This window comes from Conger conger, chromosome 3, assembly GCF_963514075.1.
Source record: "Conger conger chromosome 3, fConCon1.1, whole genome shotgun sequence".
Classification (NCBI taxonomy): domain Eukaryota; kingdom Metazoa; phylum Chordata; class Actinopteri; order Anguilliformes; family Congridae; genus Conger; species Conger conger.
In genome coordinates, this window is record NC_083762.1 from 13,762,809 (window position 1) to 13,790,428 (window position 27,620).

The 27,620-nt window shown below is 43.6% G+C and overlaps 1 protein-coding gene across 1 annotated transcript in view; it reads right to left on the reverse strand.

The window, feature by feature from the left end:
- Positions 1–5,926: 5,926 nt before the first annotated feature.
- The window catches only part of slc16a2 (solute carrier family 16 member 2), a 35,977-nt gene continuing 14,283 nt past the window's right edge, over positions 5,927–27,620 (reverse strand). The window contains exons 2-7 of the mRNA XM_061236019.1: positions 19,482–19,626; positions 17,049–17,460; positions 14,499–14,642; positions 10,801–11,029; positions 9,101–9,353; positions 5,927–8,075 (exon numbers count right to left, since the gene is read on the reverse strand). Of these exons, the coding sequence (XP_061092003.1) occupies positions 9,121–9,353; positions 10,801–11,029; positions 14,499–14,642; positions 17,049–17,460; positions 19,482–19,626 (1,163 nt within the window). The 3' untranslated portion in view covers positions 5,927–8,075; positions 9,101–9,120. The remainder of the gene's footprint in view (positions 8,076–9,100; positions 9,354–10,800; positions 11,030–14,498; positions 14,643–17,048; positions 17,461–19,481; positions 19,627–27,620) is intronic.

Consider the following 27,620-nt stretch of genomic DNA (forward strand, 5'->3'; position numbering starts at 1 on the left):
AAATATGTGGATCACTAATCACAACCTGTACTTGCAAATGAGTATAAATGCAAGTCTGACTGGAGGTCTGCTCTTGTGCACATGTAAATGTGAATGTACATGTAAAAATGGTCAAATACATAATTTTGGATTCAAATACTTCTCTACACTGCACGGAGCTATTCTGGTGTATTGAAATATGTATGAAATACTCACAAAAAGTGGAAACCCCACATTCTTATTGGCTCAAATAAATCGGAGACAGGCAATTAAATCGAAAACAAAACAATTATGTATTTTCTGTCATGTCTGATTCGTCATGTTTTCCGTCTATTGAAATTATTGCGCTTGTGTCGTATTTGGTTTGATTGCAGCTTCTTGGTGGGTTTGTTCAATAGATTATTCTACAGGGTTCTAAAAAATTGTAATTTATGTGGTCACTTCTAACATTTGGAACTGTACTTCCCTCTAGGGTCTTTCAGCGCCCTAGTCCCTAGGCCAAATGCCTGTAATGTAATGGAGTGTAACATAATGTAATGCAGTGTAGTACAGTGTAGTGTAATGTAGTGTAACGTATTTGACCCAGGTTCGGTTCCAGCTCAAGAGTAGAGGAGCACAGCCCCACCTGGGAATCAGACATGCCCCCCCCCCACCAGAGTGGGAAGGTTAGCTCCCAATCCATTATGATACCACGCCATCCACTCTGCCAATTGGACCCACACATTTCAGAAATGGTAAACAAACTTAAAACCACACATTTTGCACAGTTGTACACATTTATTGAGGGTTTAATACAAAAAAAAAAAAAAACATTTTGCTTACAGAAAAATCCAGAAAACCTACTCATAATTCAGATTAACATACACATATCTAGCAGCTTTACACTTCATTGTTTTTAAATGATTCACTATCTTTATTATTTTATAGTGTTTGCAGAGAGAAAGATATCACCAGTCTTTCAGAATTTGAGTCGTGAGGTTAAGGTTATTTCGCCCTGGGAGAGAAGTAACAAAACGCCCCTGCAGCTGGTAGTGTGGCGAAACTGCCCGAACTCAGCGTCCGCTTCACACGCAGGTTTGAAAACACGTAACTGTTGAGGGGTCTTTTTCCGTATCTGCTTCAGAAAAGACACAGAGGTAGGCACTTGACATGCTCACTGCATTGAATCAGAAGTGGTATAATGCACTACAACATTATCAAGCTGAAAGTTCAGTTCAGAATTAAAATTTTAAAATCTAATATCAACTGCTGCGGTTGAATATTAAACTAAACTATCCATACAATTTGTTATAATTCATTTAAACTATTTACACATAAGAAAAAATAGCTTTCATATATATATTTTTCTTAATGAGTAACTCATTAAATAGTCTTTAGACTTTTCTTTCAACTGGTTTCTCAGACATCATATGAATGATCAAAAACCAATTCCACATTCTTACACATTCCATTATTTCTCCGTGTCATACACCAAGGATCCTCAAATCTGGCCCGGGAACCCAGCCCTGTTTTTATTTTTCTCCCGGGTAAGTAACACAACAATTAGACTTACTGATTGGCCAGACTGACTTCACACCAGAATCCCAGGTAAAGGGAGGGTGGACAACCAGCAGTTCTCTGCCCTGGAGGGCCATGATATGATCCCTCTCACACAATGAAACCTTCACATTAAAGTTACAGGAACCTTTACAACTGAAAATCCATCCAAGAAGCAATTCCACCTTTTAAAATTGTTAAAACATTGCCCAGGCAGCATTTTACAGATGGGCAAATTCACTCAATATGACTGTGAGCTGAACACGAACAAGGTTTGTCGGACACGTGAGACAACTGAGATATATGTGGGACTCAACTGCTGTTTCATGCTAACTTGCCTCAAAGCAATTTGTTAGAAGAACTCTTGCTTTTAACACATTATAGCAACAATACGCAAACAGAATGACACACCAAACACCAAGTTACAGGGTAACACAGTTTGAAAAGCATACTCTCTGAACCTCTGATTGGTTAACTACTGTGGCTTTTAGGGATTTCTTCTCACATTTTCTACACTTTCTTGAAACCAAGCCATAGGGCTACAATCTGCCCTATCAATCCCTTTTATTTTCAATGCATATTACATCATATTCTTACAAGAGGACAGCACTCCTCTGTAGAGTACGCACAGATCCACAGCAGAAACTGGACAGATTACACATTAATGAATAAAACTGACGGTGTGAACTAATGAGATAAAAACAGGCACACTACAGCAGTAGTAATCTTGAAATGTGAATATGCTCACACAATAAACACAATCCACACCAAGGTTTTTCCAAGTAATTTTTAAATGCGCAATGAAAAACAATTAAGCCTGATGATTATGCAAGACATAATTAACTGGCAAAAGCATTTACCAGCCCTGAAACTGCATCCATTTTAAATGAAGATGAAGATATGGTAAATAAGACCGTATATGTTGCTGGTTCTTTGAATGGAGATTATTCTAAAGGCATTCTGTGGATGAATCCCTGTCAGCATTAGCATGCGCCCAGCACTGACATATACAGTCAACACACCAACCAGGACTACATTAATTACTTTGGCACAAGAAACGCGGGGATCCTACACCCGGGACATACTGCAAAAAGAAATCCATTGAAAGGAAGACAACATAAGAGACAGATCTACCTTAATGACCTATGTGGCACATCCCATGCAGATGCGACATCCATAAACACAACAAAGCCAGAACATAAGAGCTCAGAGTATGGCCCATGCATATAAAATGACAAACAACAGCTAGATTTCTTTGAGAAAAAGTATTCTGTAACAACGCCATGACTTAGTCAACAGGTACTACACAGCGTACATACAGAAAGAGGCCAAGCTTACAGTTACTCCACAAGAAACAGGATCACTGGTTTTCTACATAAAGCCTTTTCAGGGCCAAAGTAAAAAGTGGTGAATCAGATTTTTTTTGGGGGGGGGGGCACCACAACTTTGGGCCCCTGAGGGTCTTTGTAAAGCTTCTTTCACTGTGAGGAACTTCCTGTAACGTACTGTATGAAACCACTGCAGACAAGAAGGATGGGTCGGTGGTGGAATCGGGTGGAAAAAGCCCCTTCCTGGAGTGTTTCCCTGCTCAAATAAGGAGGAAAAGACTGCAGACAGGAGTACCCAGAAACGATTGACCAATAAAGACCACCGCACCAAAGCATGGAGGCGATAACTATCCACTGAATACCACCGTGTGCCGCGGTACTCGTATGCATTCACATCTGAATGGAACAGGCCTTGGGCTAAAAGGCTAGCTTTCTTTTTCATCCCAAGGACCTTTTTCTTTCACCTGTAAGGCAGTCGTTAATAAGCATAAGTGTTTAGAGTGAGAACTACATCACAGTGGATAACAAGGTTATGGGCAAAGGCAACAGTTTTCATCGTATTTTTTTTTCATTTTTTCCTAAAGATAGACAAAACTCCTCTCCTGTTCATATAGCGAAAGTAAATGTTTTCTGCATACAGAGATAATGAGTACACCACGTGATTTAAAAAATGAGAAAATTATTTCAATGAGATTATTGAGGTATGTATGTCCTTGGAGGGCACATGCCCGCTTACAGCCATCCACTGAACCAGTAAAAACTCCCGTGTCCCTGAACTATCTCAGCTCAGAAGGAATTGAAGAATGGAATGACTCAACAAAACGTAACGGCACAATACATTGGTACAAATATTCAGTCTGAGAAAGGGTCTATATGAGGCAAAACGGTCAGTATACAGCCATTTGTGAATCGGCCCATATTTCTCAAATTACTCTAAGAAAGAAAACTCTACATCTGTAAAATAATGATCTGAATAACAGTTAATCAAAAGAAAAACAGAAACATTAATCCTGAGAGATAACTAATCTTGTGGTTGACACTGGCCTATCATGAAACGTATATATATTTTTCCTGTCTTCTCCTAGTTATGAACAGTTCCAGGAGGAAAATATAATGCCCATATATAAGGCATTGTGATGGTGAGACTTAAGAGTCAGTAATCAGCACATCATATGTGCACATGCAGACGGAAAAGATGGTAATGTGACAATTAAATGCAAAGAAAATCAAAACCGAAGCAAATAATTCAGCCTGTTTTCACATTTGTAACACTGACGCATCAAGACACACACACACACACACACACACACACACACACACAAACACACACACATGCACAAACACAAACACACACACAAACACAAAGCACGCACACACACACACACACACACACACACAAACGCACGCACACAACACACACACAGCACTGAAACTGACAGTTCCTGACAGAAGCTGGATTTGAGGTGTACAGGTAGGTGAGCTTCCAGACTATCAGACAGGCAATGAGGTGGACCAGAGTGTTCTGCCTTGCAGCTCTGTCAGAAACCAGTCACAGCCAGAGCCCTTCACCTCAGGCACTCTCCTGAACTACTCACAGAGGTACAGTTCATCAGCCTACACTTCTCCGCACTCTTCCATTCTTCCAGAACAAAACAATCACACTGCTTCGAATTCACGTCCCCTAAGCATTCATTTTCTGTGTCTACTTTCCAAAAAAAGTATGTTCCAAGCTCAGGTATTTCTCTTTTTCCTACCCTGCTGAAAAAAAAAACAGCTCAAGCTAGGTTTTGAAACAGCCGGTAGCTGGTTGACCAGTTCAGGTCAGCTCCATACTCAACATGGTTTGACCAGCTCGGGTTATGTTTTGAAACAGATGGTAACCGGTCATTTCAAGATGGTCAAGCTGGATTTTACACCTGGATAGAGCAAGAATACGCATTCTCTTTTACTGAATCAAAACGACAGTGGGGACAGGCGACACCACACAGACCACCGACATGCAAAGTGACATGTACATTTACACACCAGTGCATGCATAGCTGTTCATACAGTGACTGGGACATGGATCTCAATCCGCTGAAAAGCATTTCAGTCTCTTAGCGTTAGCGTTAGCCCCGTCACAGCACATATCAAACTATTGCTTACAAATCATCTGTGCAAAGACTGGAAACCAGCCCACGCCAATTTAGCTTTTCACAGCTTTGGCCCAATCACGCTAAATCAAAACACCCTTCCCTTCAGCACCCCAAGGAGAGACTGACGCGTAGCCTTGGCTGTTGGGGTGAAAAAGCAGAAGGGCCACTCCCGTTTTCTGAATCACCACACGCACGCATGTGCAATAACGGATTCCGTAAGCCCATTTATCCTCTGAGGTCAAGTTCAGAACTGGCAGGTGAGAGGCTCTGACGTTAAATTATCCAGGGCCGAATCTTTCCCACCAGCCTCTAGGCGCTACGTTTGACAGAACACGATCACAGATTTGTGTCCAGAGCTATAGCCCTGGCAAGCCCAGGGCCAATGAGAGAGGTCAGTAAAACATCTGGCAGCTTTAAAAAAATAAAATAAAAGACTTTCCAATTGAAGTCTATTACAAAGTCTTAAAACTATCTTATATGCTTTGACACAGAAATCTAATGCTAGTATATACAGGTATGTGCTACATATTAAGGAAAGAGATTTAAGGCTAAACCAAGCCTTCCAGCTTTCTTCTGACATAACTGCGATATTTCAGAAAAATATATATTTATGCCGTAGTTTGCTTTAGTATGAGGGCCTTTCATATAATAGCATTTTGTTTAAAAAAAACTTTTAAAAACATTAATACAACAACAATAAAACATTAGTGGAAACAAAATGGCATTATGAATAGTTAAACAGAGCACACGCAGTACCCTAAACCAACAAAATGATTGTCTGTGAGCACTGATGAAACCAACTCTTTCGTTTTCTGCTAAACCCCCATTCCAGCAAAACGGCAACACCTACTGTATTCCAAGAGATTTTTTGTGAACAGCGACTAAAGCTAGTGCTGGGGCTACAGCGCCCCCCCCCCCCCCCCCCAATATTCACCCATTCCCCAGCATTTATACCCAAAATAGAGGTGGAGAGAAGTCATTATATACACAGAGCCGTTAAATACAGTAAGATAGCCCTGTGCATAGAAGCATAATAACTACAAATGACAAAGGCTGATCATGGAGGTCCACATAAGATCTTATTGTCAAGGAGGGCTTTTCATTGCATCTGCTTACAGCATGTTACGTGAAACCCCTTGACTTTGTTACACTGTTAAGCCTATATTTAACTTGCTCCTTCTCATATTTTCTTTCCCCATTGTCAATTCAATGTGCTAAAATATATTGTGCAAAAACAGCTTGTCAGCCTTTCAGAAGGGGCAAAAGTTCATGAAGTTGCAGACAGACACAAGATAAGTGTCAATATGTATTTTCCAAAATCCAGTCAGAAAGTGCACTCAGGTGGTTTGTTCTGTAATTAAATTACTTATTACCAGGCTCATGACCGTATTTGAAAATGTGGTAAATATTTGCCCTCTCATTGGGTCAACGAATTAGTCAAAGTTCCCAGGCTCAGGTGTCATTCCCCCGGCTGGGCGCCCAGGTCAGCTCACACCCAATTCGCTAGTCGGGTCCGAGCCTTTCGGCGTGCTGAAGGGACTACTGTCATATTCAAAAGATCATCAGACCCGACAGACCAATCCGTCCTCTCTGTTCTGCTACCCCTGGGTGCCTCCCCCCGCTACAGTAGGCCAGCACAAACCCTGCCCATCTTCTGACTCAGACGGAAGATTTCATTCTGGGATAATGTGTACAGATTCACGTGCAAAGGTTATCTGCCTAGTGGTATTTTTCTTTTGTTACAATACAAACTGTTGTCTGCTGGGTTAAGACTACGCTCACTGATTATATAACTTGGCCTTCCGTGCCTTCTTGGTGATACAGTATCACATTCTTGTCTGTCTGAACCTAACGCCGATGTTCTCTGCTTCTAATTCACTGTGAAGAAGAGCGTCTGCTAGGTGACTGTAATGCAGTCACAAATTAAATCACAAAGCCTCGCTTGTCTTTAACCGTGACCAGTGATTGCTTTACAATGGACAGCAATGAGGACCAAGGGTAGCCCTTGACGTCTGAGACCGCAGTGAGGGTCTGAGGGATCTACAGCTATTTGACAAATGTTCATTTGTTTTCTTTTTTGTTGTTCAACTTCAGATTTTCAATTTTCTTCATCTACTGATTGTTTCTCAAATTACATTCAATTTCATCAGTTGCTTTCCCCCCCCCCATTTTCTACATTAATTTAATATTTATTCGGTTTAATAATTCAATTGCGTGAAGATGAATGCAGATCATATTTTGGTGTTCTAGCACACTGTCAACCAAGATTTTATAGCAAGAACCAGAAATCTATTTTTTGGAAATTGAGACAGATCATTTTGGGATAAAAAAAAAAACTATTTTGTTTGTGAACTGCCCCTTCTGAAACTCTGGCTGGATTCTTTAAAATGGTGGCATAGAAAAGGACACCATTTTGTAGCATTTCTCACCGTGGAGATCGGAGCGCAATGCCAGCATTGGGAACGTGACTTAAGTGAAATTTATTTCCTCCTTCGAATCTCCCCCTTTGGATAAAGAAATTGTGGGGGATTGCAAGTTTGGGTACATTCATATCACTGATCAGCCTTTTGATTTAGCATACTATTTCAATCGTCACACACCCACCCACCAACACACATTAGAAAATCTGTATATTCAGTGCCTGCAGACAAGATTGCTATGAAGAACCCACTTGATTCCTTCACAAAAAAAAAACCAAAAAAAAAAAAAAAACCTCACCCATACACCACACTAAATCCTTTGTTTGGATAAAATTTGCTCCACACCACAAAGTAATGCCATTTTAGATGGAACGACACCCTGTCCTCCATCATTACCCCACCCTACCCCTTTTCTAAAAACACATCATTCCCACCGCAGTATCCTCTGTCCGAGGTCACTGTCCGAACACCATCCTAACTCTTTTCATTCACACAAAGTCTAGTGAGGAACACCAGTCAGAAGAGGTGTTTGTTTTCTGAGTTGAAGTTGAAGTTTTCATATCGGGCCTTCGCTGTCGAACTCAAGGCGGGTGGACAGTACAGAGGAAGTGGGGAGCACCTGAATTAAAGATGAAGGGTCTGACAGATTATCACAGTATTGCTGGTGAACAGAATCCCTGCAGAGAGAAAGGAAGAAGGCAGTGTGAGAACAACATGCAGTACCTGCCTTTCCCCCAATTCACCCTTTGAGCAGCAGGTTATAGTGGAATGTTTTCTCCAAAAAGTCAGTCTTGTAGAACTCCATTGCTTCCAATTACCAGTAGCAATCATTGCATCAGCATTAGGATGTTCAGACAAGAACATACCAATCACATATTTGTGATCTTCCAGGGTTAAACTATTAAGTCCCACTGAATTTGAAATGCTAATTTAGCTACTTCATGGTACTTTTTTCTATAAATCCAAATTATGTCTTTACATTGCACCATTTTACAAAGAGAGCAGCTGTGTGCTCCTCAGTGTATAGTGGTTTCAGAGCCACAAAACTAAGAAAGGAACACTACATCATATGCGAACAATCACTTAAATATTTACATTTTATTCTGCACCTTTCCCAAGGTTATGCTGCACCTGACAGCCAACCCCCCACCCCCTTTGTAAATACAAAAATCCATTATCATTTCCAAAAACAGCATCAAAGGACATTCTCAAACAACTGCTTTCACAATCTGCAATACCAATGAAAACAGGTTTGACCGTGACCTTTGACTGACAAGCCTACATTTTTTGTGCGTGCATGTCTCTTTTACACGTATGTTCAGATGCACACTGAAAACATATGCGGAGTAAAGTTCACTGCAAGATAGACAGATAAACAGACAGAAAGCGACAGATAGAAAGAAACAGACAGATAAACAGACAGACAGACAGGCAGGCAGACAGACAGACAGACAGACAGAGAGAGACAGATAAACAGACAGTTAGAAGCAGACAGAAAGAAACAGACAGACAAACAGACAGACAGGCAGACAGACAGAGAGGGAGACAGATAAATAGACAGTTAGAGGCAGACAGACAGAAAGAGACAGACAGAGAGAGAGAGAGAGAGAGAGAGAGAGAGAGAGAGACAGGCAGAAAGAAAGAGACAAACGGACAGTTTAAAAACAGATTAGCGACAGGTAGAAAATAGCAGGACTGGGACCTTGCATGGCGGGGGGTGACTCAGATGTGTGTCTCCGCGTGGGTGAAGCCTGGCAGCATGTCCCCGTTGGCAGTGCTCTTGGCGGGGGGCAGCATGTGATCGGCACTGGGGTCCAGCGGGGTGCTCTGCCGGTTCTTCTGCATCCGCGCGTAGTACACAGGCACGAAGAAGAGCACCAGGGCCCCCACGATGGGCGGGACCCCCGCCAGGTAGAACGCCATGTGGTAGTTCCCAAAGCAGTCCCGCAGGAGCCCTGCAAGGAGACCAGATCACAATGTTAGCTACTTACAGTTGTGCGGAACTTATTGTGGCTAAACCAGGGCTTGAACCACCAACCTTCCGGGTCCAAGTCATGTACCTTAACCACTAGGCTACAGGCTGTCCCCACGCAGAGCATGTGGAAGATCAGGACTGGAGGCCCTGCTCCAGACAAGAGCAGACCACCCTGGGCTCTCCCCCAGGTACGCAGACACCAGGACCCCAGCCAGTCAGAGCAGGACACAGCTAATCTGGCCAATTTCACACACTTGTACTTCCTCAAACTGCAGGCTGGAAAAGACGCACTGCACTGCTGAATAAATCAATCCATCAAGGCATTACCTGTGACAGCATGCTGAAATCTATTTCTTTCCTCAGCTCTGCCTGCAGGTGCTGCAGCCTGCGTCATTCCAGATTGAGCTGGACATCCCGGGTAATGCCACACCGTGAAGCTAACTGTCTGTGTGCTTCCAATGTGCAGAGAGGTCCATACGTATTTGATAGTCTGCTCTTACATTTCCATCCGTACGGGGTAAATCGTGCAGGAATTACAGCCCTTTAGATTAGTATCACTGTTTTACGGACCTCAGCGTACGCATTTGCTGCGTGAGATCCGAACACGTCGCTTAATGGCGTAACAAGGAAATGAGTCTCATGGCATTTTGTGGTGAAGGCAAAAAACGTCTTTTATGAATGTTTTTCTCCCACACACTTATGGCTAGACACACAATGATGATGAGCAGACTAATTCCCCAGTCAATAATGACAGTGTCAAATAGGCAGGCCTCATTTACTGCAGAATATCTGCCTTCGTGTTGTGACATGTACCGTTAAACCTCATGTCTGGCACTGCAGCTGTTCCTTCTGAATTATTACTATGAAGTGTTAACTCTTCACCTGAAGGGCTGTATTCGCTAAAATAATTCATTTGGACCATGTATTGCATACATTCTCTACAAAAGATGTATGAACAGTCATAAAGTATTTCTATTGAACAGAACAGATAATTACACAAATTGATTAGCAATGGTCATGAGTACTACTCAGATTACACTATGGACAACAAGATTTAACCAAAGCATCATGGGTACCAATCCCAAGAAGGCAAAAGAACATAAACGGGTACATGAGAAGACATAAGCAATGAACACACTCTCAGAAATAAAGCTACAAATGCTTATCGGTGGGGCGGTACCCTATACATTAAGTATCCAAAATTGTACCCCTAGCCAGCAAAATATAATTAATTTGTACCTTTCTACTTGGAAAACATACTCATTTGTAACCAAAGAGAACATCAGGGTACATTTGGGAAACTTGATCCAGAAATGTGCATCCACTGTCACTCATGTCTGAGAAGGGGGAAACGCGGGCGTTTGAACGGCGAGCTTTACCGTACATTAGGGGCGCAAAGCCTCTCCCAGGGCGACGGCAGAGCTCACCTGCGATGGGGGGCCCGGCCGTCATGGGCAGGGACATGAGGCCCAGCAGGTATCCGATGGCCTGGGAGGCCCGCATGGGCCCCACCAGCTCGAAGGCGATGGGCGCCATGATGGTGATGAAGCAGCCGTCGCACAGGCCCAGGAACAGACACACCACCACCAGACTCTCGAACACACGGCACTGTGGGATCATCATGGACACCAGGCCCAGCACGGAGAAGGAGGCCACCTGGAGGGACACGGTTCATTATTTACTTTATTTTATTATCCACTTTATTTCTTTTTTTCGGAATTGTCATGGCCTTCTAAGGCAACGGAATGCATCCTCTGCATTTTACCCATCCTAGCTACTTAGGAGCTGGGGACAGCCACAGTACAGCGGGAACAAATCCAGTTCTGAGGGCAGTGCCTTGGTCAAGGGCAATGGCAGAAGCACACCTAGGGGCAATTTACACTCTCCAATTAACCTCACCTGCATGTCTTTGTACCGTCTTTTGTTTAACATGACCCTTTCATTCTAAACCATGTCCGTTAGCTGTGTTCCCTCTGGCCACGCCCAGGGGCAGCAGACGCTGTGCCGAACTGGCCTGGAGCCCTTCATGAGGACACTGGGGTTGTTTGCCTTTCTGTCCCTGGGTGTACCTGACTCCGTTCCAGCAGTGCCAGGGGTCACCTGCCACCCCTCTGCCCACGGATGGCAACTGTCAATACAGGGGAACGAAGAGAGGCCCACAGAGTTTCTCGGTGCTTGCCTGCTGTGCGCAGCTGTCAATGTTGATGCCAGTTAAAAAATATATACGATGAAACACAGACACTGAAAGAGACGGGGTTACCGTGCTCCAACTGCCATTTTCAAACTCTACTTGCAACGTCACAATATTAGAACTCAACCGAGTAATTTCAGAACATATGTTTTTTATCAAAATATGTAACGAAAAGTGTGCACTTTAGGCAGAATGAATGTGTTACAACAGCAGCACCAGGGAATAGTGTAAAGCAGAGATGGTTATTTTCACCCTGTGATGTGTGTACTATTAGGCCATTTGTAAGCAATCATCAGCCGGGTAATAGATGGCCATTTCCTGACCATGTGTGAATGCATAGTGCCCCTGGCCAGGATGATAAAAGATCAGTGTTTGCTCAGCACTGTATCAAGAATGTGCGTACTGTAGATTAAATAACACACTGTAGGCGGCCATTACAGACCTCTGCAGTATCAAACAGTCAGTAAAGCTTATTTCACTACTGCATAACAGTACTGATTTTATACATGTTATACACCTTGGTCTCCATTCTTAAGCAGTTACAGACACAGACTACTAAAGCACCCACCAACAATCATTCCACTGTCAAAGTCACTTAATCACATTTCTTCCCCATTCTGACATTTGGTCTGAAAAACTGCTGAACCACTTGACCATGTCTGCATGCTTTAATGCATTTAGTTGTTGCCACATGATTGGCTGATTAAATATTTGCATTAACAAGCTGGTGTACATGCATATTACTCTATTTTCACTTTCTCTCTATATAATTATCATTTTGTGTGTCATTTTGTGTTTGGTTTTTTATTAATTAAAATATATATATACCGTATATTTACAAAAGAAAAAGGCAAAAAGCAAAGACTATTTATGGGAAGTGTGTGTGAAGGATTGCTTCCACATTCCTCATTGATCGACTGGAAAAAGAAACGCGCCTATAGTGGAGTTCACCTGGGTATGGCCACGCATGTTATTGGACAAGGCTAACCACACACAGGAGGCTAGCCCTGGCCCAGGCCGTGCTGTGCCTGGGAGGTAATGCAAACACCACACAGACTGCGGCAACGCTACCCTGCGGCTGAAGCCGGCCTCGTGTCAACTTGCCATTCGAGTGCCATAACTAAGTTCGGATTACACCTGACCGCGAGGCACACTGTAAACTCTGTTTTCACTTTCCGTTTATTCTAGAAACAAAATGGCGTCGAGCGGCAGGGGTTCCCCCCGGGGGGGGGGGGGGGCGATTTTACGCTTCTGCTCCAGGCATTCCCGACTGGCCGTACCTGCCCTCAGCTGGTGAGGTCCAAACTGAAATAACACGGGCTTTGATGTCCAATACGAACCCGAAGGAGGAGGCTAGACCACGTGCTGGGGTCGACGTCACTCAGCGTGGAGCGAGAAATTCAGCTCCGACTTCAGAGGGAGCAGCCGTCAGCGTACGCCGCAAGCCCCATCCATCCCCAAACAGCCGTATTCCGGAGAGGACACGGCTACGCCACCCTGCTGTTTCGTTCCGCAGCCAGCTCCGGTTATATAACCGCTCTACGCTATGCCGCCAAAGAAAAGCCCCTCTGTTCCTCCTGAAAGAGGAACAGAGGGGGACCAGCCAGGGGAACTGGCGCTCCGAGTATCCACGTGCGAGAGAATACTAGTGACTATCCAGGCCCCTACACCGACCGGAGTCGGCAAGGCAATTCACATTACATTACATCACATTAATGGCATTTGGCAGACGCTCTTATCCAGAGCGACGTACAGCTGATTAGACTAAGCAGGAGACAATCCTACCCTGGAGCAATTCAGGGTTGTGCTCAAGATCTTATAGTGGACACACCGGGATTAGAACCACCGACCTTGCGTGTCCCAGTCATTTACCTTAACCACTACGATACAGGCCGCCCTGTACAATTCATCATGCAACATCTGGTGCCACAGTCTGTGCTACACTATAGTTAAACAAAAAATAAGTGGAATGACTGAAGTCATGTAATTATTTTGTTTTTCAGACAGCTTTACATGAAGAGAACGAGCAGTTGCACAGGAACAATCGACTCAATGCCCGCACTGACACCAAAATGTGAAAAAACAGTAGCACAGGAAATATTTTTAAGTGTCGAACCTTGCGAGTTTCCTTCCCAGACTCATTGTCCATTTCCTTCCAGGGCCCGGGCCTTCTTTAAACAATGCAATATGTGCTCCTTAATTACCTGCATTAATTACCTGCCCCCTCTTGTATAAACACTTGAGTCTGAATGATTACCACCAAGAAAGCACCCCTAACTGCAATTAACCTTGCATTGTTCAACGTTTTCAAAGTGCTCCAAATGGACACAAACTCCCAGGTGAGGGCTTCATTGTTTTAAGTGGGGAAGTACAGAAGTACACAAGCTGTGGCTACGACTTTAAAGCATTTTTTTTAATGCTACACTCAATGTTGAATTGGAGGCATCCAATTAGCCAGCTCAACGTATGCTGGTTGCCAGAATTGTAAAGCAGTAACAAAGTTAGCTGTGGAGGTTTGCAAAGCAGCAGACACAACCGGAGCAACAATATTCTCTGAACTTGCCCTCAGGGAGATAAAAAATAAATAAATCAGCTTTTGCACAGTTTTGGATGTGTGTGAGAAGCTATTGAGTTTAAACAGTTTTTAAGTACAATCGAAAGTCGCACATGTTAACTACTGTTTGGTCACAAAGATTTCAAAGTGACAAAAATGACACCTTGAAATGAAAAGCAACTGAGAAATACTTTACAAAGACCAACACAAAGCAGTGGTTGTATAATCTTTCATCACAGCGTCCAAAGAAAAAATTGTAACAGCAGAAAGCAGAAGAAACACTTTAGATATTAGTGCCTGAAATAGATTGCAACTCTTAGAAACACATAAGAGAACGAACAGAAACATAAGTGATTGAAGCTGAGATTATTGTTTATTACCTGCATATAGATTTTATTGACTCCTGGGATCAGGTCCCCCACTTTGCCGAAGAGCAGCCGGCCCACTCCAGAGGAGGCCCCGATGCAGACCAGGAGCACCCACTCCTTCTTGATCTCCCCAAACTCCTCCTTCACAAAGTTTATCTGAGAGAGCAGAGGGGGAAGAGGCCGAAATCACACCCGGTTACCTAGTCACCTCTTTAAATGACCTAAACTGCGTATCTCAACTACAAAAGGTACAACACTAAAATACAGTACATCAACTACACCAGGCAAAAACAAAAAACCTGCGTGGTTTTTGCCCACTGTAGCCAACACTTACTTCGCTGACAGATTTTACAGACAAGTCAAAATTTGCATATGAAGCCAAAATGTTTTTTGTTGAAAATAGTTTTTCCTCCTATGTTCCATTTACCACTACACTATTATTATTATTGAAAGGGCTCTCTGGTGTATCTATATCAGTTCTTGTTATTCCCGAAATACTACTTACTGTACAGTGTTTGCACAGGATATCCAACGTATTCTTTGAAACTTAAGTGGAACTCAAATACAGGAAAGGAAAAAAAAAAATTAGAGACTGAATGGCTTTTCTCCAACACCGCCTAAACCAGAACTGTACCAAACACAACACTTCCTTTACCCCAGGGTTACAACTCAAGTGAAATATTTTCTCTCCTTTGAAAGGGGCCATGCAGCAGGCAACATCAATGGCCACGAGATGTGCCGTTTGGGGAGTTCATGGAGTGTTTGATCGCACAGACCTCCACGCCCCTTTACTCAAAAACTGTAAATACACGTGCAACAAAAGCCGGGGTTTAGTTTACTTCTGGTCTATAGCCTGAAAAAACAGGACAGCCAAGAGGTCCAACATTTCCTCTTTCTCCATACACCATGCCCCCCCCCCCACCCCCGAGCTGTTTACATAGATGTAAACAATGGTCTACTGTGGCGAATTCTGGGGCCTCAATCGACACCCTTCAGTTGGAGGAGATGCTTAAATTTAAACCTGTGTCCCTGCCGGCTAACCTGGACCACATTCTGTCCCAGTGCTTACTCCAGCCAGACCCAGCAGCACCTAAAGTGACATGCAGTTTCACATTTACTGACGCTATGTGTGCGGGACTGTACAATGATACCTCCTGAATTATCGCTGCACATACAGTGGGGTCCAAAAGTCAGAGACCACATTGAAAATCTGGGAGTGATTTTTCATGTAATCGTGGAAATAAACAAAGTTTTAGGATTTAGACATTTTTTTACATTACATTACATTCATCGCATTTTGGCAGACAGTCTTATCCAGAGCGACTTACAGTTGATTTTAGACTAAGCAGGAGACAATCCTCCCCTGAAGCTATGCGGGGTTAAGGGCCTTGCTCAAGGACCCAACGGCTGTGCGGATCTTATTGTGGATCGAACCAGCGACCTTGCGGGTCCCAGTCATGCAACTTAACCACTCAAAGCTATGCAAGAACTACTTGAAGACCAAAGAAGAGCAAGGAGTGCTGGGCAATTCACAAGCACCTGACCTCAACCCCATTGAACATTTATGGGGGCACTTGAAGACTGAGCCAAGCATTCAGTAACATCACAAGATGCTCTTTGGAACATTGTCACATAATGCTGGGATAACATGGATCATCAGGTTGGGTGCATGTTGCCATTAACACTGGGGCACCTACCAAGTACCAAGAAATTCAGAATTTCACATACATTTTTCACAAATTCAACTTTTCACTCAAATTGTTCTGCAGATCATTTGTAATTCTTTTTTTTTTTTTTTCATGAAATTAGAAAAGAATGCAAAATAGAAACATTTCCACTAGTGGTCTCAGACTTTTGGTCCCAACTGTGCATACATAAGACAAGAATCGAGCATGTAGTAACCATACACTACAATGCTCGATTGGTGGCAGCGTTCTGTCTAATGTGCAGTATACTGACCGATCCAGCATTTTACCATTAATGTCAAGATGTAATCAAGTCTAACGGCCAACAGCGGTCTGATGCAATTAAAGAAAGCTAGTGGTGAACATAGCAGACCTGGGTCAATTACGTAATTGTTTTGGATTGGAAATGCTCGATCGATGTTGCCTGGTACAACTGAGCCAACGAAGAGGACCAGAAGGCGGGAATATTTAATAGGTTCAAATACACCAGGCAAGCTCAGTAAAGCATAGAGAAGTATTTGAACAAAAAACTATTCCGTATTTGATCTATGTCTGAAACGTAGTAGTGTGATATCCCTGCTGAAAAAAACGTCTCAAGCTAGGTTTTGAAACAGCTGGTAACTGGTTGACCAGTTCAGACTAGCTCAGGCAGTATTGGCTTTTCTCCAATACTGCCTGAACCAGAACTGTACCATACACAACACTTCCTTTACCCAAGGGTTAAAACTCAAATAAAATACTTTCTCTCCTTTGAAGATGGTTTGATCAGCTCAAGTTATGTTTTCAAACAACTGGTAGCTGGTCACAGCTGGATTTCGCAGCAGGGATGCGCTTTCCTGGCTCACAAAGCAGACGGGTCACTGCAGAATGTTCTCACCAGGTGGATGTAGGGCACGAAGTATCCCAGCACGGCGGTGGCCACACCGAAGGCCCACACCCGGTAGGTGGTGACGTAGAACACCTTCAGGTTGAAGTACTTCCGGACAGAGGGGTGTCCGGCGGCCGGGCGGGGCAGCAGGGGGCGGAAGGTGAGGGCGAGCAGGGCCTGGACGAACATGAAGATGCTGAGGATCTGGAAGGTGCGGCTCAGGCCTAGGGGCCCCACCACCTTCTTCAGCAGCACCGGGAGGCCCATGGAGAACAGGCTGCTGCCCGCCGTCACCACCCCGTTGGCCAGGCCCAGCCGGCGGCGGAAGTAGTGCCCCAGGATCACCAGCGAGGGCTGGAAGGCGAAGGACGAACCGCAGCCGAACAGAATCCCGTACGTGAAGTAGCGCACGCCCAGGGACCTGCCAGGGCACCCCAGGGGACAAGGTCAGGGCGGGGGGGCCGGGCCTGAACCGGGCCAGGCCTGGGCCAAATATGCAAGTGTTTCGGATTCAAATACTTGTCTCCACGTTATTGAGCTTGTCTGCTGTACTGGAACCTACAAAATACTGGAACCAGGCAAGATCAATCGACGAGCACACAGGTGCATTTGAATCCAAAACAATTACGTATTTGACCCAGGTCTGACCGGGACAGCCACAGTTTTTAAACAATTCCAATAAAAGGTTTAATGGGTGCCAAATCACAAGAGCAGGAATTATGTCCATCACGAGCAGGGTATCCTCAAACAGTAGCTTTTCATACAACAATTAACTATAATTCGGATTGCTTTTATCAATAAAATCACCAGTGAACACTTGCCAGTTGTACTGGTAAAGCTCATAACCAAAGGTACTTATAGTCTGCCAAGTCTGCCTAAATTCTGTGGGCATGTGACCTATTCAACCACTGACCTATAACATACTTATATAACAAACTTGCCAGCATTACAAAATTACATTATAATATTCTACTCTATATGAACACATATGCAGAATATTCTATCATTAATAACTTTTGAACAGTGAAAAATGTGTTTGTCCTGATTCATTAACCATAGGCTACTGTTTATTACAAACAATCCCAGCAACCTATTTCATACATGCTGTGAACGGATACTAAATCAGTCTTCCCTAAATCAGTATTCCACTAATCAGTAAAGCGCAATAGCTTGCACCCGGCAGCTCCCAGAAAGTTTAATTAAAATTTGAGGGTTGAGAAATGCTGCACTTGTACTCTCCCGAAGGGTCAAAGCTTTCTTAAGGAGAATTAATTTACGAGAGCTGGAAGGGGCTGCGATGTTTCGATGTTCAATTTATGGAAATGCATCCTTGAGCGATAACATTTTAATAAATTTTCAATAAAGAGCCCCAAGGTTTAACGTTATAAAAGTTATACAATAAGCTGCTCTGACGACTCCCTGAATTCCCTAATGATATGCTGAAAGGCTGAACGCTAGCTGCCAGCTACTGCAGCGGATGAAAACCCTGCCTGGAAGTACGGCAGCTCTTTAAGGGAGGAGCGCTAGCGACACAATGTGAGAGGAAATGATCCGGATTTCCCAGTTCCTGTTTGAAGTGCGCGGCCCCTCCACGCCATAATAAAAGCCTATTAGAGGGGCAGCGACGGAATGGTGCTAATGCCAGGTAGCGTCATGAGGTCCCCTCCACCTTTGGCAGAGCAAAAATACCGCAAACTCTGTGTCAAGATGTGTAAGCCTCCCCTCCCCCCCCCCCCATTCCCCGGGACAGAATGTACCGGGGATACGTTTAAATGCATTCTTTAAAGCCCTTTATTATTAGGAGACCGCGCAATTTTGCAGACACATTAACGTTACATAAAAGTCGGGAGGTGGGGCTGTCGGCCGGGCCGGGAAGGGCTGAGATCTGGGAACAGAGAGAGGATATCCCAGAGGAACGTCCCAGGGGATGCGTCTGGAAAAGGGGTAACACAGAAAAACTCTGGGGGCTCCTCACAAACACGGCCATAAATTGCCACTGACTGGTACCTTGTGTTCCCATTAATGTATGCAGCAGCAAAACACAGGACCCGTTTCATCGGGTTTTAAGGGGCCGGCCGGTTGTTTATTGCCAATTGCTCGATGACTTCTTTGTCCCCTTAACCTGCAGACTACCCCAGTCCTAGACATAAAAGCCATTTGGGGGCAATTTCTAAACGTAACACAAACTCAAACGTGAAGGCTACCTTAACTCCTACTACTACTCCTCCGCCAACACCCCAGTCGTCCCACACAAAATGGTCAGCCTTGCAGTCAGTCACGTTAAAAAAAACCCAAAAAAACATGGTAACATTCAATCTGATTTCTAGATAAATGTAATGCAATTTATTGCATACAGCATGGCTCAGGGCTTCATTGGTTGGTAATGCGGGGCTCAGAATCGATTCTGTCACGCTGAAAATGTAGGAAGGAAGGGCTCATTACGTGGCGAAGGAGGTGGTGAGGAGTCCGATGAAGGCTATCAGCGCCCCGCTCACTGCTGTCTTCCGGCAGCCGAAGTGGTCGGTGAACATGCTGACCACAGGAGAACAGAAGAATATCATGCCTATGGCCAGCGCACCAACCCAGGCTGGAAAAATAAACAGAGAGAGAGAGAGGGAGGGAGGGAGAGGGAGAGAGAGATAGAGATAGAGAGACAGAGGGAGAGGGAGAGAGAGGTAGACAGAGAGGTTAATACACTTCAGCCTTGGCTGTATGTTCCAAACCCCAGACAGTAAGTCCGGAAATAAAATCAAAATAAAACATAAACATTGAGATTTAAAACCAGGGGCATATAAGCTTCAGGAAATGCTGGTAATCCTCTTTGAAGTACACCCCCTTCAACATGTCCCTTCTTCTCATGAAAAATATACAATGTTCATATACAGGATATGATAAATAAACACTTTCATAATCAGGTGACCACAAAATTGTGTGGTTTTGTTATGGGAAATACCACAGGATATCACATGTTCATTTTCAACTTGAGCTTCAGAACAAAAACTTATTTTCCACGAAAAGGAACATAACATAACATAATGGTAATTATTTAAGTATAAAAGCATCTGTTAAATGTTGTGAAATAAACAAACACAAAGTCACATCTAATCACATTGGGGAAAAAAACAACTCCTCACATTGATTTTAACTGCAAACCTTCAGATAGAAAATACTGGCAGTGTAAAAGGAACTCTGTCTCCTAATGGACCTCATGCAGCTATAAGAACTGGTTTTGCATCGTAATAACCTGACACATCAGCATTCATTAACATCCTAATATTTTTTTACTTTCATAAGGCTCGAGTCTCTGCTGACTGTACTGAGCCCAGTGTGTGTGTCAGTGTACATGTGTGTGAGAGAGTGTGTGTGTGTGTGTGTGTGTGTGTGTGTGAGAGAGTGTGTGTGTCAGTGTTTATGTGTGTGTGTGTGTGTGTGTGTGTCAGTGTACGTGTGTGTGAGAGTGTGTGTGTCAGTGTTTATGTGTGTATGAGTGTGTGTGTGTGAGTGTGTGTCAGTGTGCGTGTGAGTGCGTGTGTGTGTGAGTGTGTGTGTGAGTATGTGTGAGTGTGTGTGAGTGTGTCAGTGTGCGTGTGAGTGTGTGTGTGTGAGTGTGTGTGTGAGTGTGTGTGAGTGTGTCAGTGTGCGTGTGAGTGTGTGTGTGTGTGAGTGTGTGTGTGTGAGTATGTGTGAGTGTGTCAGTGTGCGTGTGAGTGTGTGTGTGTGTGAGTGTGTGTGTGTGAGTATGTGTGAGTGTGTCAGTGTGCGTGGGGATTTGCTGAGTGCACAGCTCTGTCAGGACTCAGTGACAAAGCCATTCTGTGTGAGGAGGAACGGCAGGGCCTACAGAACGTATGCAGGAGCTGTGTGCCAGGGCTGTCAGAGACATCTGAAAAGCACACAAAAGCCTGCAGTAATGCAGAATACAGGGCCTCAGGTGCATGGCTGTGGCTTGGCTCCGACTGAGGACACAGAGTAAAGCACACGTCTCACTTAAAGTCTCCCCGCTCCAACTGAAGCTAATCCAGTCGTGCCACTTTCCCCATTCCTATCTGCCATTACTATTCTTTGCCAAGAACGTACAGTTCCAGCAGGGCAGCAACGTCTCTCAGCATTTCAGACAGCAACAAGTGAAATTATTAACATATCAATGCTGGGGACCAAGATGGATCAACAAGAGCCACAGACACCATTGAAACTACAGGGACATTTCAGGATGACATCAGACGCTTTTATACCAAGGGGCAGCCTGTAGCCTAGTTGCTAAGGTACAAGACTGGGACCCGCAAGGTTGGCGGTTTTACTAGAGGTGTTTTACTAACGTTTAAGATGCTTGTCTTGGTTTCCATTCAATCGTTTTCCCTTAGCAAAGAAAAGCATTGTTGTTGCAGGAAAGGGTGAGTAAATATTTCATTTCCTGGAGGAAATCACCCAGGGAGGGGAGGGAGGATGAAATTAAACTTCTGGAGTATTTATTCACAATTACAAGAATGGGGTGTGAAGGAAATTAAACACCAGCGCTCGCTGGTCAGACCTCGTTTCAGAAAGGACAGCTGAAAACAATGCAGAAAGATGCAGAAAGATACAGGCCTAACGGTAGTCCAGTCAGGTGCCTTTTCTATTCAAACCTCTGTTCTTCAGAAAAAAAGGTCATTCACTCTGCCTCTCACATCCTTTCCGAATCCTTGTCTTGCCATACTGTTGAGATGTTCAGAATTAGTCTCACAGTAGCAAATAACTAAGTACCATAAAAAAAATTATTATAATAATTAAAAAAATATATAAAAAATAAATATATATATATACATATACATATATACATATTTTAATAATTATGCTGTGAAGTCCACAAATGAGCAGTAAGCACTAACTCTTCCCAGAATTGCAGGGGAATTCCAAAGCAGTGCGCTTTACAATACACTACATTGCCTAAAGAGAAAAATAATCATTTTCAGTCCTTATGGAGATTCTTCATGCTCTTAATACACTAAGGGATTGCTGTTAAGCATTCAGAAAGAGAATATCTGATAACTGATAGAAGTCTCAAGATATACGCAGCGAGAAACCCCTCGTGTCCTCGCTGCAGTTTGCTACCAAAACATCTATAAATATATTTACATGGGTACTGTATATTTTTAATCGTGTTACAGAAAGAGCAGTTTTCACACTGAGCACCCCATTTTCAGCTGTGCAAATTTAAGGAATGACAGGTGTTTAAGGTGTTTCTTTTTGATTGTTCACACAGAAGAACAGTGAGCGTCTAGCCTTGATCCTACCTTTTGTGTGGTGATTTCAATGGGTCATACACTTGATGCAGTTATTGCACTTAAGGACTATGTGACCAAATATTAGACTTCATTGCCTTGATTTATGGAAGTTCATTGATGAACTTAAATTAGCACCGTTGAAAATGTGGCGACTCAGCACAAAAACAGCCGTTTTGGCAAAATGGTAAAATGTATACTGTACACATGTAAATACCTTGAAATAAAAGCTGATTGTCTCATATCCATAATTTGAGCTCAAATCCAAATTCCGTAAGTTTATAGCAAAAATAACTACTTTCACTCTGTGTTGCCAAGCCAGACATTTATGATGCATGAACATAATGATAAATAATGATCAGAAATGTTCTCATGAGCCATAATTCTAACCGCTCAACACTGCCAACATGGCCCTGTGCTGGCTGCTGGCCTAGGGGCCTTTGTGAGGCACATATCAAATGGCTGCAATATGTTGACCATTTTAGGATAACTCACTCCCTCCTACATACTCCCTAGCAACACGCTTACTCTGTCCATCATTCTCTCCACCTCACCTCCACAGTACTCTTGATAATCTAACCAGGGAATGATAGCTTACTGTCAAAATAGGGTAGTTTGTTCTTTCACCATCCTGTTGCTAACACATCACATTACATTAATGGCATTTGGCAGACGCTCTTATCCAGAGCAACGTACAACAAAGTGCAAAGTGCATACCCATAACCAGGGATAAGTGCACCGAAAGACCCTAGAGGGAAGTACAATTTCAACTGCTACCTGTACAACAAAGATAAGGACCAGTGCCTATTTCATCATCTGATAAAACAAAAAAAAATTCTAACACACCACTGTTAAATGTGGAGGGTTGCTGGAGAAACCCGTATTGAGCACCAATGACCCATTTAAAAATGTGATCACACAAACACACCCTTGCTATTCCACCCAAAGCTTATTAAGAACATCTAACGTAATTGCGAGCTAGCTTTGATCATGAACCGAATTAGAAAAATAAGCGAAAGAGGGAGAGACAATGAGTTACCTGTGGAGCAACATATTTCTAGATCTCGAACTTCAATAAAATGTATACTGTACATGCTGCATATCCATTTACTTAAGAAGGACTTTAGGGCGGTTGTTAGGGTGGTGGTCTACACCTGCCACACATGTGGTGTATCTCTGACAGCTTCCAGCAGTTCTAATATGGTTGTGTTGAACGTGCAATCAAGAGCAGTGCCAGTGAGGAGGAACGTGGTCAGTCTGTCCAGAGCAGAGCGAGTGAGAGACTACAGCAGAGATGCTAAATGGTAAACGGCTGCCATTTATATAGCGCCTTTATCCAAAGCGATGTACAATTGATGCTTCTCATTCACCCATTCATACACGCACTCACACACCAACGGCTGCCCACCAGTTCATCAGGAGTGCTGTTCATTTGGGGGTTAGGTGTCTTGCTCAGGGACACTTCGACACGCCCAGGGTGGGAATCAAACGGGCAACCCTCCGACTGCCAGGCGACTGCTCTTACCGCCTGAGCCAATGTCGGCCATGTTAAGCCTTCGTTCCCCCTGCAAACAGCTCAGCACATTAACCCCACCGGCACATCTCAGTTTGGTCCGCCTGGTCGGTATCTGTGTGTCCCCACAATGCTGAACGGGCACAGCCTACTATGAAATGGAACACAAAAATTACTATGTTAGCTGGTGCTTTAAAGATTAGGGAGTGGAAAAAGCGAATCATACCAAATGCTCTATAATGATTTTTCCCGGCTTGTTCAGGGAAGGAGCGCTGGAGCAGGGTATGCGGAGTGTGATTAAAAAAAGATTTTGAGCGTTGGGCGGCATCTATGCCCACCGAACAGCACTCTGATTCACTCTGTCTTCATCTGCTCCTACGCCTAAGCCATAGTATGACTCAGCAACACAGCTTCAAAGCTTTCCCTCAGTGGAAAATCCAACGGGGCTAGGCCTTTTCACAGTATCAAGAGGAGGTCCATGTAACTTGGGCGGATCTGATGCAGGTTTTGATGACAGAAGGAGCCCCACACTGCAAACGATACGACTGGCCTGCTGGGCTAAAGACCAGGGTTCCACGCCGAGGGAGCCAATTACAATCTTACTTGGTTCTCCATCTGTGGCATCACATTCTAGAGCTGTGAAACTCCACTGCATATGGACAATCCTATGGACAATCCACCGAAGGATGGTTCTACAAGGGCTTATCGCCACCCAGACATCACTCAAAGGAGAAGAGGCCACACTATTGCATGCGCTTCTAACTTCCATCAGCCCATGTGACACTCACGGGCCTGCCAATGTCCAATGAAACGGTAAGCCAGAATTAATTGGTCCTGGTTGACAGGTGCGAGAGCCAGTGAAAGATTAACCAGACCACCACACACACTTCCCCTCAAACAACCTGCAGCATTTCTGGCACAGCTGCCGTCTACACGACTGGCAGTAATACATTTATGAACAGTGTGTGCCGATTAGAAAGCAATGCTTTCTGGGTCACCCACCTATCCCACCCACCGGTTAAATATTACCCTCCTAGGTAAACCATTGCAGCTTGGCTAGACATAGACACAGTGTGCTGTAACAACCAAACAGATGGACTGGGGGGCAAGGCAGATTTTTCTTATCCTAAAATTCCCCGAAAGACAAAAGGGAGCCGGGAAGGAGAAGAGAGCAGAATTTGTGCCTTTCAGCTGTGGATCAAATAACCCCCACATCAATCTCCGTTTTATAAATGAAAATGCACATATCCTGCTATGCCTACCCCAGATAATCTGATATCACAACTTCACCACAATATGAAGACTGTAATCAGATCTGAGGAAGCAGCTTTTTCAGGCACCAAGGGCCCCAGGCACGGTTTATTCCCCAAACTCAGAGCACCTCAGATATTCCTCGCTGTATCGCAATAGGATTAGTCCTGTGATTTTCTTGGAATATCCCGCTTGAAAAAGAACACCCAGGAGTTGCTGAGCTCAATTTGAACCACATTCCTCAAGAGGTCAGGATAAATTCATGTAGAACTGGAGTGTGTGTGCGTGTGTGTGTGTGTGTGTGTGTGTATGTACATAGAACTGCTTGGAGCAGTTGCATAGCAATATTTGTTTGTAAAGAAAAACCCACCACATCCAATATATATATATATATATATATATATAGACACACACACACACACACACACACACAGAGTGGACAGAGAGTAACAGTGTCAACATCCTCTACCTCTGGAGATGAGTATAGCTGGTACCGGCTTACATGGCAAAAGCTGTGGTGAGACCAGATGGGATAACGAACTTACGATTGAATCGATTTCAGCTCAAGAGCTCAAACAGAAGTGAACACCCTCGTCTGAAGTTGCCCTGCCCTGCTCCTCTGGTTCTGCTTCCAGACCCTTCAACCAAACCTCGCTCTAAGGGTAATGGGCCTCACTGAGCTGCCACACACAGGCTCTTCTAACACCATCCAGTCTTTTAAAACACAGCTCAAAACCAGCCCGTTTCGGAAAGCCGATAGCATGGTTTGATTTAGTATGCTCTTCTGTGTGTAGTGGCTATGGTTCCATGCACGTATTGAATTTATTGGTTTGCGGGCATTTAAATTGTGCCAAACTTGTTGTGTTCTTCATTGTTCATCTTAATGTATTGAATAGCACCTTGAGCATGGGAGAAGCACTATTATTATTAATTAATATTATTATTAGTAGTAGTATTATAAAATAATAATAATAATAATAATAATAATAATTATTATTATTATTATTATTATTATTATTATTAATCTGAGCACCAAAGCTCATCCTGAGGTCCTCTCCACCACCATCTCTCCCACACACACAAGCTCAACATTGAGCAGTGCTGTAAGTGCCAGACATCTTCAAGTGTTTTTTCTGCAGTGCTCTTGTTTCAGTCAAACACGACTTCCCCCAGGGCTCACAGATCTAATGAGACACTGCGCTGCCCTCTGAAGAGAGATTGAGTGTAGGGTCCAGGATTGAGCTTGCTGGATCATAATTAGGCTTAACATGGATTTTCACGTTTAAGGAGTGCCAGACAACTCCTCCACAAATCTACACACTATCCTCCTGAAGTGTGTCCTCCTCGGGGTGTGTGTGCTGCACTGCAGGTTATCCAGAGCTCAGAGCTGGAGTATAACATCACCATGGTGCTATTCGTCTTCTGTTCACCTTGCTGTGCTTTCCATTGAAAACATAAAACACAAAGGTAGTGATAGCATGGCCATATAATAATTATAATACTTATTATGATCATTTACAAAGGAGTTGGCTAGCTCCATGTTCACCAAGTCAGAACATATCTCACCGCAAATACTGCTTTGGAAAATAACAGTGGGCTACATCTCTAGGCTCAGATGGTAGAAGCTGTAAGACCACCTGGTGTGCTGTCTTCCGCAATCCATGATGAAGGCGCACAGAGAATAGTGTTTAAAGCAAGAGGCTTATATGTGCTTACACACCAATTCCTGGAAGCCACGGCTTCGACTCACATTCCACTTTCGATAGAATACACACACACAAATCACACACACAAATCAACCTGGTGCTTTAATTTGGACTCCTGCCTGGATTCAATAAAATTACATTTTTACAGTTTAGGGCAATACTTTATTTTCTTCACAAACAGAGCAAGTTCTGCAATCACTAAAATCAACAAGCCAAAGTGAGTTTGTGAAATGAACTTTAAACAGCAGAATTTACACGCAAGTCAAAGTCAAGGACAAATGTGACAATACTAAAGACGCATGCAGATGGTAGGGATGTAGAGAGCAACAACTACATTTCACTACATTTTTCAACACTGCAGACACAAATTAGAATGAGCTAACTGCAGCCAACCTAAAACCAAGATCAACACAAAACAAGATCAAGGCCTGAACGGTGGCCTCCACGAAAGGTTATATTGTACTTGCTGACACGTGTGAATAAAGTCTGGAATGTGTGTGAAATACACCTGACAGCCAAAATCATTGGATAAAGGGACACGTTTATGGGGGAAATGTATTTTATTGAGTCCCCCAACTGGTTTAGCAATCACACTGCCAATCTACACACCAAGTATTACATAAAGTTGAAGCACGCAGCATCTACAGTAACTGGTATCAAATTACAGTCTGCGGTTTTCTCCAGTGTGCGAGAGAGCTGGAAAGAAATGGGGAACTATGACACACAAGCAGGTTTTCTTAAATTACCTGAAATGTCTTAATGGAAGGTTAGGTAGACAAAGTAAGCTATACAAGAGTTAAAACAAACGTTGGTAGCTGGATAAAGCTTTTGAGAGGGAGTGCTAGCAAGGTAG